A 13142-nucleotide genomic window follows, 5' to 3' on the forward strand; every position below is an offset into this window, starting at 1 on the left:
GAAATCAAGACCTGGATTTTCTGGCCCAGAGCCCAGGGGGTCCAGACCCAGATAACCCAGCCTTGGAGGGTAAGCCCCTGGAGGGCTTTTAAGCACAACACGAAGAAAACCTTGAACCCAGCCCCATCCGCTAGCGCCCCCAAACATTCTAGGGACGAAGAAAGGGTCAAACTGGAGCGGCGAAAGTTCGGATCTTTGACGTCAGTGTAGATAGACGCCACCTCCAACCTCAGCTGCAGAGCCTCTCTGCCAAGTGGATTCCGCTTCTCCTCCACGGGATTAATAGTTGACACTGCAGACAGGGCATTCGAACTCAGGATGCTGTCTATATATAAGATCCCGGGGCGTGGTGGCTCACGCCTGTAATTCCAGCACTTTGGGAGGCCGAGGCGGGCGGATCACCTGAGGTCAGAAGTTCAAAACCAGCCTGGCCAACATGGCGAAACTCGCTGTCTACTAAAAATACAAAACTAGCCGGCCATGGTGGCGTGCGCCTGTAATCCCAGCTACTAGAGCCTAGCTGCACACAGGGGACCCTCGGGCGCTCAGCAGTGATGCGACAGTTCCTAAGAGGTTGCACCAACGTGTGTGGGTGTATCCAGGCAACGAAGTGGTTAATTCCACCAGAAGGGAAGCGGTGGGGACAGGACTCCGACATGGGTCGCCAGACCCAGAGCATGCCTCGGGTTGAGTGAGTGGGTGGGTAAGTGGAAGCATCCCGCGTTGGGGGCGGTGTCTTGAGCGGGAGTCTAAAGTTCCGCGTGGCGATGAGCCAATGAGAGTTGACGCCGGCCCGGAGGGCGGGGACACACAGTGTAGGCCCCGCCTCTTTCCTCCCTTTTCTCGGAGACCCGACGGCACGAACCCAGCCTGGCTGCTGCAGCACTTGCTCTAACTTTGCCGCAGCTGCCTCCCTTTTCCCGGAACCCACTCTCCTAACCCACCCCTGGGAGGGGCAGAGAATGTGGGGAGCACTTCAGAGAGGCCTAAGCTCCAGAGAGCGGGCCATCTGGGCTCTGAAAGCAAATTAGTTTTCCAACTCATGTCTGGCTCCAGCGTTATCCACACGCCTGGAAGGTCCTTCCTGCAGTCTGATCACCATTTTTCCTGCTGCACTGACCGATCAACTCCCATTGGTCTTCAACCTCGGGAATGATGGATTAGGGGAGTCTAGAAATGGACGAAGCCCTAGGTGAGGGTTTGAATCCTCTTTTCCCAAGATTCAGGCTGGGGATGGAGCCTGAGTCTGGGTCGATTCTTGGCTTTATCTAAACTCCAGATTACCAAGCCTGGGGCTGAGCTCCAAGGAGGCTCAGAAGGGCCAGACCCCAGGCAGGGCCTTGGGGCACAGATATCATCACCTTCCCCTCTGGCATGTTTGGGACCGAACCTCCGTGTTAACCCTGAACTTCCCTACTAACCCCTCAGAAACGCAGCTGAAGACGAGCAGAGGACGCTTCTCGGCTACAGAATCCCTCCCCACCTTGGAGGTAGGAGCTCCCGACACCTGAGTTTGTCCCCACCTTCCCCACACTGCACAGCGATCCTCAGTGTCCCACTCCGTGCAGTGGACGCACGTCTCCTGCGCCTGCGCAGCCTCGAGACCAGCATCTTCTAAGGCTGCAAGGAGCTAAAAATCGCTCCCGCCCACCCACAAGCTGGGCTGGACTTGAGGATCGCGGTGGGGGGTGGATGTTGTAGTGGAGGAGGTGGAATGAAGAGTGAGAAAGCTGTCTAGGTGCCTGTCCAATTAGGGCAGTAGGAAGAATCCTGGTGGCCAGGCAGGTGCGTGGGGGACGCAGGGCGTCCTATGCCTCGGGAGGGGGCTCCTGGGTTGGTGAGGGGCGAGGCTGCTGCACAAACATGTTTACGCCTCCAGCGGCGCCGATGGCCCTGAGGGGCACGAGCCCTAGGGTAATAACTTTGCTCTGCGCCCCCTCACCCCCAGCCTGGCGAGGCGCCAGGGCGATGACTTCGGCCCCAGCCCCCTCCCCCTAGGGCGGACCAAGCGCCCATCAGGCGATCCTCGAGGGGGAGCGCTAGGCTGCACCCCTCCGGCAGCTCCCTGGATCGCCGGGCGGCGCCTGAGGGGCGGGGTCCCCAGCGCGGCGGGACGCGCGGCCACAGCGTTCCCTGCGGTTAGCATCCCGAGCCCATGGGTGGCGGCGTCCCGGCCGACCCTGGTGCAAGTTCGCCCGCCTCCTGCCCGGCCCCGCCCCAGGGCGCTGACCCCTTCCTCTCCACCCGGGGCCCAGGCAGCCGCGTACCTGCAGCCTCCGGCGGCGGATGAGGCCCGAATCGTCCATGGCGGCAGCGGCGGCGACTTCGGCCCGGGGAGGGAGGAGGGAGGCAGCGGCGGCGGGAGGAGGGAGGAGGGAGGGAGTGAGAAGCCGCGGGGACCGCGGCGGCGGCGGCGGCGGCTGGTGGGGGGGGGGGTTGAGGGGGCGGAGCGAAGTGGGGCGGGCCCGGCGCCGTCACTGCGTCTGGGCACCCGAGCCCGAGCTCAGCCACCGCTGCCCGCGCTAGGGGGGAAGGGGTGGCCGGGGAGGCGGAGCCTCCTGGTGCCCCCATGGGAGCCAAGCTGCCGAGACACCCCTATAAAAAGACACGCCCCAGGGGAGAGACATTCTTAGGGGTAGAACCCCCACTTAAGTTACACCCCAAAGGAAGCCTTCTCCCTGAGATACATTCCCCCCGCATTCATCCCCCAGAGACCCCCTTGGTGAGACACATTTCCCGGGGGAGATAGTTTCCACATGGACGCCCTCTCCAATCAAGAACTCCCCCAACCCTGAAAATCATTCCTAAGAGATATGGTCCCTGAGAGGTGACGTTCCTCTCAAAAGCCATCCCCCTCCCCACGGAAGAGGCATTCCCCAAAGAGAAAGATTCCAGGAGTAACAATTCCCGTGGAGACCCTGGGGAGGATACCTCCAATCAGAGACCCCTAAAAGCCATATCCTCTGTGGAAAACTGTCCCCACCCACGAGACCTCTACAGCCCCAGGAGAGATGTCATGCTTACAGAGAAACATTTTCACTGAGGAGACCCATATTCACAGGAGAGACAACCTCAGAAAAACATGTGCATGCATATTACGCCCCCCGCCCCCCCGCAATCAGAGCCTCCTCAGGGAACCCTGCAGCCCCTCTAGCGACCCCTCCCTCATGGTCCGGATTAAGGAGCCAGGCCAGGCCGTCTGTATTTATAGGAGCGATTAGCTGGTAGCTGGAGAGGGGGGCAGTTAAAGCGCTTTTCAGCTCCCTCGCCGCTCCTCCATGTTCACACAGGTGAGGCCAAATCCACCATGCTTCCCGAAGTTGGAGAAGAGGGTGTCCGAGCCCTCCGAACTCCAAGTCTTGGCACTGGGGGACAAAACGGCTTCCCAAGGGGTGGTGGCCTTTATCTGGCCCCAAGGTCCTGGAGGGCGCGGTTGCTGAGTAAGAGCGACCCCTGCTGGACGACAGGGGCGACGGCGAGGCTGGGTCCGGGTTTTCCCCAGGAGCTTGTCGCCTCAAGTTCGCGCCTTTGCCTGGGTTATATCTGTCTGTCTCTCTTATATGTTTGTCGGCATGTTTGTGTCGCCGTCCCGTTGAGTCCCTTGCTCGCACATCTCTCCGTCCATGGCCCAGACTCCGCCCCTGGCGACCTAGCTCACGATGACGACCGCGGGAGCTCTCCTTGGTGCTGGTCTCACGCGCTCCTGTCCGCGGTGCTGAAATCCAAGCGCAGGGTCGGGGGCTGAGATTAGGGAAGGACAAAGGGTGCGGAGGCTCTGGCGTGAGGCATGGCCCAGAGGCTGAACAGATCTGACCCACAAGCATCCTGGACCACCTCAAGATGGACCAGGAGAAGGCTAGGTCCGGCAGGTCTTGCTTACTGAGGCCTCCAGCACATCACTGGGTGCACACAGAGGGACCCAGAGATGGTATCTACTGATTTGTTCACTTACCACATATTGAGCACCTACTATGTGCAACGTAGTATTTGGGGATCTGGGAGGGAATACAGCAATAAAAGAGGCAGACAAAAAGCCTCTCTTGCCCTGAGATGAGAGGCACACAAACACTTACATACAGTCACATATTCAGGAAACACAGACACGCAAACACTTATTTGAACACACTCTGCAAACATATACACCACAAACACAGACCCACACATTCTGCAAATTAACACACATACAAACACATACTCAGCAAATGCAAACACACGCAAACATCCACAAATACAGATATACACAAACTCACACTCTGCAGCCATACAAACACATACTTAGGAAACACAGACATACACACACTCATCCAATGCAAACACACACAAACAACACATATAAACACTCAACCAGTGGAAGCACAGTCACATAGTTCCAAAACTAAGGGATGTCCAGTTGCACACAAATGATAATCTAAAACAGGCAAATTATTCTCCCAACACAACACATAGACACACACACCCGTACCCACTGCAGGGATGTTTTTCTCATCCGATTCTCCACCTAGAATGTCAGCTCTATGAAAGTTAAGATTTGTGTGTCTTTTATTTTTATTTATTTATGTATTTTTTTTGAGACAGAGTCTCACTCTGTTGCCTAGGCTTGAGTGTGGTGGAACAATCTTGATTCACTGCAACCTCTGCTTCCCAAGTTCAAACTATTTTCATACCTCAGCCTTCTGAACAGCTGAGATTACAAGCATGTGCCACTATGCCCAACTAATTTTTTTATTATTATTATTTTTTTTTTTTATGCAAGATGCTCTTTATTAGATAGCTATAGCACTGGCAATAGTTACAGTTCATAAAAATAAAATTTTAAAAAGGCATTCTCCAAACTTTTTCTTAACTTTTTCTTTTGGCTTTTTACATATTTGTTGAAATATGTTGAGAGTACATAAATATGTTGAGAGTACATAAATTCTATTCTTTTCTTAGTTTTCTACTTATGGAACCCAAAGTTTTGATAGTCTAGGTGGATTAATTCTCATAATTACAAATTTCATTACGCTTGATGACTAATTTTTTTGGCAAACATTGGAATTCTGATCTCTTAAGAATCAGACTGGGCACAATGGTGCATGCCTGTAATCCCAGCGCTTTGGGAGGCCAAGGCAAGTGGATCACTTGAGCCGGGGAGTTCGAGGCCAGCTTGGGCAACATGGCAAAACCCTGTCTCTATGATAAAAGAAAAAATAGCTAAGTGTGGTAGCACATGCTTGTAGTCCAAGCTTCTTGGGAGGCTGAGGTAGGAGAATTGCTTGAGCCTAGGGGACTGAGGATGTTGTGAGCCGTGGATACGTCACAGCTCCCCAGACCCAGACAGTGAGACCTTGTCTCAAAAAAATAAAAATAAAGAATCAGACATATGGATCCTATACAAGAAAAGGTATGAAGATGTAAATAATACAGCCTTAGGCTGCTACATTGAGAAGTGTACTGGAACATGCTACAGATACAGATATCCAGAAATAGAAAAAGTTTCAGAGAAGGACAAATGGAGAAAGAAGTCATTCTTAAAATCAAAGTAAATGACAGTGGCATTTCCCCAAATATATTGTAAGAAGCAATCTCCTTAGTAATAGACTTAATGAGGACTTTGCTCTTCAAAGTCTGAACTTTGATCAATTCCAGAGAGACTTGGAATTTTCTTTGTTTGGTGATAAGGGAAAAGAAGTATGAGTGTAGTTGTTTCAGTGCAAAGCAGATCAGGACAAGAGCAAGTGGGACACTGAAAGATCAAGTCAGAAAGATGGAAAAAGAAGGAGTCATAGAACATCAAAAATACTCCCCTAGCTTCACTAATTCTTCAATGAGTAGGGATGGGGAGAGATAGTTAATGATGGAACACCACTTTGGAATTCTTATAGTTTGCTGTGTTCCCCTGTACTTCTGTCAAATGTATACCAAGATGCCTACTAGAGTTCTCCATTTCAGAATGTAAGTTTAGTCATTCTCACTTCAGTTCTTTTGTCTTCTTACAGTCATGCATCAAGGAACTTCAGGCATTGTTGTGGATCTATATCTGAACCAGCTGGATCCCAACTAGAATAATTCTGGTAGCTTAGAGTAAATACCTCTACCATGCTAACATACTAAGAATCCAATCTGGAAGTGATAGAGCCATCCCTCCATATCCACGGGAAATTAGTTCAAGGATCCCCACCACCAATACCAAAATGCCTGAATGTTCAGGTCCCTTACATAAAATGGCATGCTAGTTGTACATACCTTATGCACATGCTCTTAAGTACTTTAAGTCATCTGTAGATTACTTTTAATACCTAATACAGTATAAATGCTATGCAAATAGTTGTTATACTGTATTTTTAAAATTTTTTTTCAAATACTTTTTTTTTTTTTATTATTATACTTTAAGTTCTAGGGTACATGTGCATAACGTGCAGGTTTGTTACATATGTATACTTATGCCATGTTGGTGTGCTGCACCCATCAACTCGTCAGCACCCATCAATTCATCATTTATATCTTGTATAACTCCCCAATGCAAGCCCTCCCTCCTCCCCCCTCCCCCCTTTTTTATTATTTTTACTAGAGATGGGGTTTCACCATGTTGGCCAGGCTGGTCTCAAACTCCTGGTCTCAAATGATCCTTCTACTTCGGCTTCCCAATGTGCTGGGATTACAGGTGTGAACCACCATGCCTGGCTGAAATTTTCATGTGTTGTTCACTACTGCATCCCCAGAGTCTAGCACACAGTAGGTGCTCAATAAATGTTTGTCAAATGAATGGATGAGTTAAGGGAGTGTTCACAAGCAACACACATTCGCAGAAACTTCAGAAGGACATAGAATGTGTGCATGCAAACACATCCTGTTCAGCACATGACATTTCTTTGTTCATTCATGGTCAACATTCATAGTCAAAAATCTTTTTTTTTTTTTTTTTTTTTTGAGACGGAGTCTCGCTCTGTCGCCGAGGCTGGAGTGCAGTGGCCGGATCTCAGCTCACTGCAAGCTCCACCTCCCGGGTTCACGCCATTCTCCTGCCTCAGCCTCCCGAGTAGCTGGGACTACAGGCGCCCGCCAGGTCGCCTGGCTAGTTTTTTGTATTTTTAGTAGAGACGGGGTTTCACCATGTTAGCCAGGATGGTCTTGATCTCCTGACCTCGTGATCCGCCTGTCTCGGCCTCCCAAAGTGCTGGGATTACAGGCTTGAGCCACCGCGCCCGGCCGTCAAAAACCTTTATCCACTGACTTCCAACATTTTTGCAGGGACACTAGCCCGATCCTACATTTCCCCTTCTCACATTTATTAAGATCCTGTTTTATTCAACTGCACACACATCATGGCTTGGGACACACAATCCTCCCCAAATTCCGAACGTATATACACACACACACACACACACACACACACAACCACTCCACCAAGAAACACACATAAACATAACCTCACACAACAAACACACACATACATGCTCAACACACACACAGTCACACAAACAAAAGACACAGGTGTCAGGAACACACACAGGCTGTAGGCCAAACACACCTTCCTCACACACACACACGCACTCCCTACATATACAGATACCAGAGCTTAAGCCACAAGCTCAACATAAAAGCAAACACAAGGATATATACACACCAGCCCCAAGTTGGCCAGCCTTCGGTCAGCAGGAGTGTGGGCGGGACGGTGGGAGGTCCCGCCCCTGCAATAAGCCACGCCCCTTTCAGTTGCCAGTTTCCTGGAGTGGATCCTGAGGTGTCTTATCAGCCTCTACACCCCAATCCAGCTAACAGGTGAGGGGCTGAACTCGGGGAGGCAGGAAGGGGACAGTCTTCTCTCCACAGACCTCTAGCTGTCCCTGCCTTGTGGCTTTGGGCCCCAGTGACAGAACCTGAGCCCTGCCACACTACTCTTGGTCCCAAAGGCCCAGCTCTGGGTGGCCCCTAAGCCGATTGTGGGCCGAGAGAAGGTGACCCAGAGAAGGGCCGGCAGAGAGCGGGAGAGGGAGGAGGGAGGCCGCATAGAAGAGAAGGAGGAATTACTGAACAGTAGAGGGGGATTGGAAGAGCTAGGGCGGTCCCCTTCATTCTGAGAAAAAAAGGGGTCCTTTGAGAACTAAAAAGGTGGGAGATCCTGCTGGATGGGGAGGGCGACTGTGGTCTAAGCTTGGTGGGGGTGGCACTTGGTGGGGGACAGAGGGGACAGGGTTCTGATGGGAGGGGGGCTCCTAGGCCGGAGGCAGGCCCTGGTGGTCTCCTGGGATTTGAATGTCCTTGGCCACTGCCCCAGCCTCCTCCTCAGCTGCACTTTCCCTACTCTGTCTGGCACTGCTTCTTGGGTATGCATTGGGTGGGTGCCACCCTAAGCTCACAGAAAGGAATGGCTGAACCCCAGACTATGTCTGCCAGCTCTTATCTCAGGTGGACATGGCCTGCAGGGTCCACATGCGACCCATCAGGCCTGACCTGGGTCCTGCAACTGACCCTGGCATGGATCCTGCTAGAAGCCTGTGGAGGGAGCCACCCACTCCAAGCCAGGTCCCAGCGACACCATGGGCTGGCAGCTGATCTGGGCAAAGGCAAGCTGCACTTGGCAGGTGAGCACCCCAGACCCTGCCTCACCACCAACACCCAGAAACCCACATCTACCCTGCCATGGCAATGTTAGAATTTCCTTATGAGAGGGGCCTAGCAGGGCCACGAAGGTGGGAGGCAGGGATAGTGCTGAAGAATGGTAGATAAGAATTAGACTGCCTGGGTTCAAATTCAACTCTGTCCCTTTGTAACTATGTGACCCTGAGGAAGTCATCTAACCTCTCTGGGTCTCACATGGACCCCCAAAAAGAGAGAAATAACAAACATACCTCGCAAAGCTATTGTTAAGATTAAGAAAATGAGCATATGAGCGGAGCTCGGTGGCTCACGCCTGTAATCCCAGGGAGGCGTGAGCCTCCTTTGGGAGGCCGAGGTGGGCAGATCACTTGAGGTCAGGAGTTTGAGACCAACCTGGCCAACATGGTGAAACCCCTGTCTCTACTAACAATACAAAAATTAGCTGGATGAGGTGGCATGCACTTGAAATCCCAGCTACTTTGGAAGCTGAGGCATGATAATTGCTTGAACCTGGGAGGTGGAGGTTGCAGTGAGCCAAGATCGTGCCACTGCACTCCAGACTGGGCAACAGAGCAAGACCCTATTTCAAAAGAAAGAAATAAACAATAAATGATTATTACTACTTGAAGCTGCATTTGCATTCCAAAGGAAGGGTCTTAAGTTATGGGTTTGTGAGGATTGATGTAATTGGGGTCTCCCTTGTCCAGGGGATCCCCAGCCCTCAGTTCCCAAACCTTACCTGAGGATCCAAGACCCTGGCTCACAGGGATCCCCTTTGCCAGGAACTTGTTGTCCTTCAGAGATGGACACAACAGAGATATCGGGCACTGGGAACCATCCAGAACGCTGTGGAGTGCCGAGCCCCGAGTGAGTACAGCACCCTCCACTGTTTTCTCGTGTACTTTGCCCATTGCCCTGGAACTCCCGTCGGGTCCTAACCCATCCAGCCCTCTCTCTCCCAATGTCTAGGTGCGAATCCTTCCTGGAACACCTCCAACGTGCCCTTCGCAGTCGCTTCCACCTGCGGCTATTGGGGGTACGCCAAGCACAGCCGCTCTGCGAGGAGCTCTGCCAGGCCTGGTAGGATACATGGGGGCAAGGGGCGTGGCTTGTGACTTGGGCGGGGGAGAGGGCAGAGCCTGCAGTTTGCTTGGCCTTCTGTGTAAAGGGGAGTGGCCTCCAACAGGGCCAAGGTTTAAGAGATGCAGCTTAATGTTTAGAGCCCAGGTAGAAGCCCCCAGCTTTTAAAATACCTGCCATATGGCGATGTGGCTTTTCATAGTCCTGAGATTTTTTTTTTTCTTTTCTTTTTTTTTGTGAGATGGAGTCTCACTCTGTCCCCTAGGCTAGGCTGGAGTGTAGTGGTGCAATCTCAGCTCACTGCAACCTCCACTTCCCGGGTTCAAGCGATTCTCCTGCCTCAGCCTCCTGAGTAGCTGGGGTTACAGGTGCACACCACCACGCCTGGCTAATTTTTGTATTTTTAGTAGAGACAGGGTTTCACTATGTTGGTCAGGCTGGTCTCGAACTCCTGACCTCGTGATCCTCCCGCCTCGGCCTCCCAAAGTGCTGGGATTACAGGTGTGAGCCACCGCACCCGGCCTTTTTTTCTTTTTTTGAGATACAGTTTTGCTCTTGTCGCCCAGGCTAGAGTGCAGTGACACGATCTCGGCTCACTGCAACCTCAGCCTCCTGGGTTCAAGTGATTCTCCTGCCTCAGCATCCCTAGTAGCTGGGATTACATGCTTCCGTCACCACATCCGGCTAAGCTTTGTATTTTTAGTAGAGACGGTATTTCACCATGTTGGCCAAGCTGGTCTCTAACTCCTGACCTCAGGTGATCTGCCTGCCTTGGCCTCCCAAAGTGCTAGGATTACAGGGGTGAGCCACCATGCCCAGCCAGGCCCTGAGATTTCTTAAGGAGTGAGTCCTCCTGATTGAAAAGAGAAGGTAAAAGGGAGGGCGCCTGTAATCTCCGTCATTTGAGAGGTCAAGGTAGGAGGATTGGTTGAGGCCAGGAGTTCAAGATCAGCCTGGACAACATGGCAAGACCCAGTCTCAACAAAAAATTTAAAAATTAATCAGACATGGGCCAGATGCAGTGGCTCACGCATGTAATCCCAGCACTTTGGGAGGCCAAGGTGGGTGGATCCCCTGAGGTCAGGAGTTTGAGACAAGACTGGCCAACATGGCGAAACACTGTCTCTACTAAAAACACAAAAAAGAGCCAGGCATGGTGGTGGGCGCCTGTAATCCCAGCTACTTGGGAGGCTGAGGCAGGAGAATTGTTTGAACCTGGGAGGCAGAAGTTGCAGTGTGCAGAGATTGGGCCACTGCACTCCAGCCCAGAAGACAGAGCAGGACTCCATCTCAAAAAATAAAATAAAATAAAATTATTAATCGGACATGATGGTGCGTGCCTATAGTACCAGGTACTTGAGACATTGAGGTGGAAGGATTGCTCGAGCCCAGGAGGTCAAAGCTGCCATAAGCCATGATTGCGCCACTGCACTCCAGCTTGAATCACAGAACAAGACCCTGTCTCAAAAATAAATAAAAGGAAAATGAAAAAGTGGGAAAATATGAGGGACTGGCCCGTAACAAATGGTCTGAGGTCTCCAGGGACGAGGCCAGTTGTGACGTGGCCCAGAGTATGGAAAGATCTGATAGAATATGGGGTGGGATGAAATCTGGAGAGATGGAGTTAGCAGGGGACTGGTTCTAAGAGGCAGGGCCTGGATCCCAACGGGGGACATATACTGAACACAGTCTAGAAGAACCGGAATCCGCTGGCATGTAGCTACAAAAGCTTTACCCACCTCTCCACTCACCATCTCCAGGTTCACCAACTGCGAAGATGATATCACCTGTGGCCCGACTTGGCTCCCACTCTCAGAAAAAAGGGGCTGTGAGCCTAGCTGCCTTACCTATGGACAGGTGAGCGTGAGGCAGAGGGTGAAGAGACTGAGATCTTCCCTACCAAGTTCTTTATTTATTTTTTTTCTGAGACGGAGTTTCATTCTTGTTGCCCAGGCTAGAGTACAGTGGCACCATCTCTGCTCGCTGCAACCTCTGCCTCCCGGGTTCAAGTGATTCGCCTGCCTTAGCCTCCCGAGTAGCTGGGATTACAGGCATTTGCCACCATGCCCAGCTAATTTTTGTATTTTTAGTAGAGTCAGGGTTTCACCATGTTGGCCATACTGGTCTCGAACTCCTGACCTCAGGTGATCCGCCCGCCTCAGCCTCCCAAAGTGCTGGGATTACAGGCGTGAGCCACTGCCCCCGACCCCCACCAAGTTCTTTCTTACGGTGTCTAGAACCCAGAGACCGGATTGGCACTCCTCAGGTCCCTACTCCAACCCTTCCCTAGCCCAACCTCCTATTGGGTTGCGCCCTTTGACCCCAAAAGCTCTCTAAGTCCAGATTTGCCCTTCCCAAGAAACCATCCCTGCTCTGGGTCCATCCACCGTTCACCATGGAGGATCCAGAAGCCCCGTCACCCTCTACAAAACCCCAGCCTTGATACAGACCTCTCTGCGCGCCCCCCGACTGCCCCAACCCTGATTCATCCCGCTAGGGCCCAGTAAGAACATTCACACTCCCCAAGGACCTGCCACCACTGTGGTCCCGCACACAGACTCCCAAACTGCACACTCCGCCTCTGACCCCATTCCCAAAGGAACTTACAGACTTTCCCTTCCCGCGGCCACGCCCCTGGGAGAAAGCCATGCCCCCTCTGGACTCCGCCCACTACGGCCCTAACTCCACTTGTTCCTAGACCTTCGCAGACGGGACGGACCTTTGTCGCTCGGCTCTGGGCCACGCCCTACCGGTGGCCGCTCCTGGAGCTCGTCACTGCTTCAATATCTCCATCTCCGCACTACCTCGTCCCAGACCAGGACGGCGGGCCCGGGAAGCTCCCTCCTGGCGTTCCCGCCGCCCTCGCACCTCCATCCTGGACGCTGCAGGCAGCGGGAGTGGCAGTGGAAGCGGCAGCGGCCCCTAGCGGACGCGTGGACCTGAGTTGGGGGAGGGTCCCTTCCCCCAGCCCTGCCCCTCAGAACACCCAGAACCCCACCCCTCACCCTCTGGGCCTTCTATAATAGTTTTGAGATGTCTGTCCCTCCTCCCTGGAGCTCAAGAGACTCACCCCTCTCCAGGTTATCCCAGAAATGAACCAACTCTCTCTCTCACTTTTCCCTCTCCCCTTTGAATAAAGTCGCCAGCTAGAGCACATGATGTGTGTGGCTGCTTCTTGGGGAAATAAGTGGGAAGGAGAATTGCCAGAAAGTAATAGATGTCTCACGTCTAATCCTCAGATCCTAGAAGTAGTGACTAATTCATACTACAGTGTAAATGATGGATGGCCTGTGCCCTAGAGCAGTCAACATAACTCGGAACACCCAGGTGTTGGAAATGGAGAGAGGGTCAGAACAGGGGCTGACAAGGGCAGGAGGGGTTCCTTCCCACTATGTGCCACCAGGGTCCCAAAAAGCTGCCTAACTTGTATAGGCCTCAAGACACACTTCAAGGCCGGGTGCAGAGGCTCGTGCCTGTAATCC

At 52.4% G+C, this 13142-nt stretch overlaps 1 protein-coding gene across 1 annotated transcript; it reads left to right on the forward strand.

The window, feature by feature from the left end:
• Positions 1-1176: 1176 nt before the first annotated feature.
• On the forward strand, positions 1177-12586 carry RTBDN (retbindin). Its single transcript, XM_010361629.2, is given in 8 exon segments — positions 1177-1192; positions 1429-1490; positions 8377-8424; positions 8426-8564; positions 9363-9447; positions 9550-9660; positions 11421-11517; positions 12359-12586. Coding segments are annotated over 8 exon segments (786 nt in total).
• The last annotated feature ends 556 nt before the right edge of the window (positions 12587-13142 follow it).

This window comes from Rhinopithecus roxellana, chromosome 8 (genome assembly GCF_007565055.1).
Source record: "Rhinopithecus roxellana isolate Shanxi Qingling chromosome 8, ASM756505v1, whole genome shotgun sequence".
Classification (NCBI taxonomy): Eukaryota; Metazoa; Chordata; class Mammalia; order Primates; family Cercopithecidae; genus Rhinopithecus; species Rhinopithecus roxellana.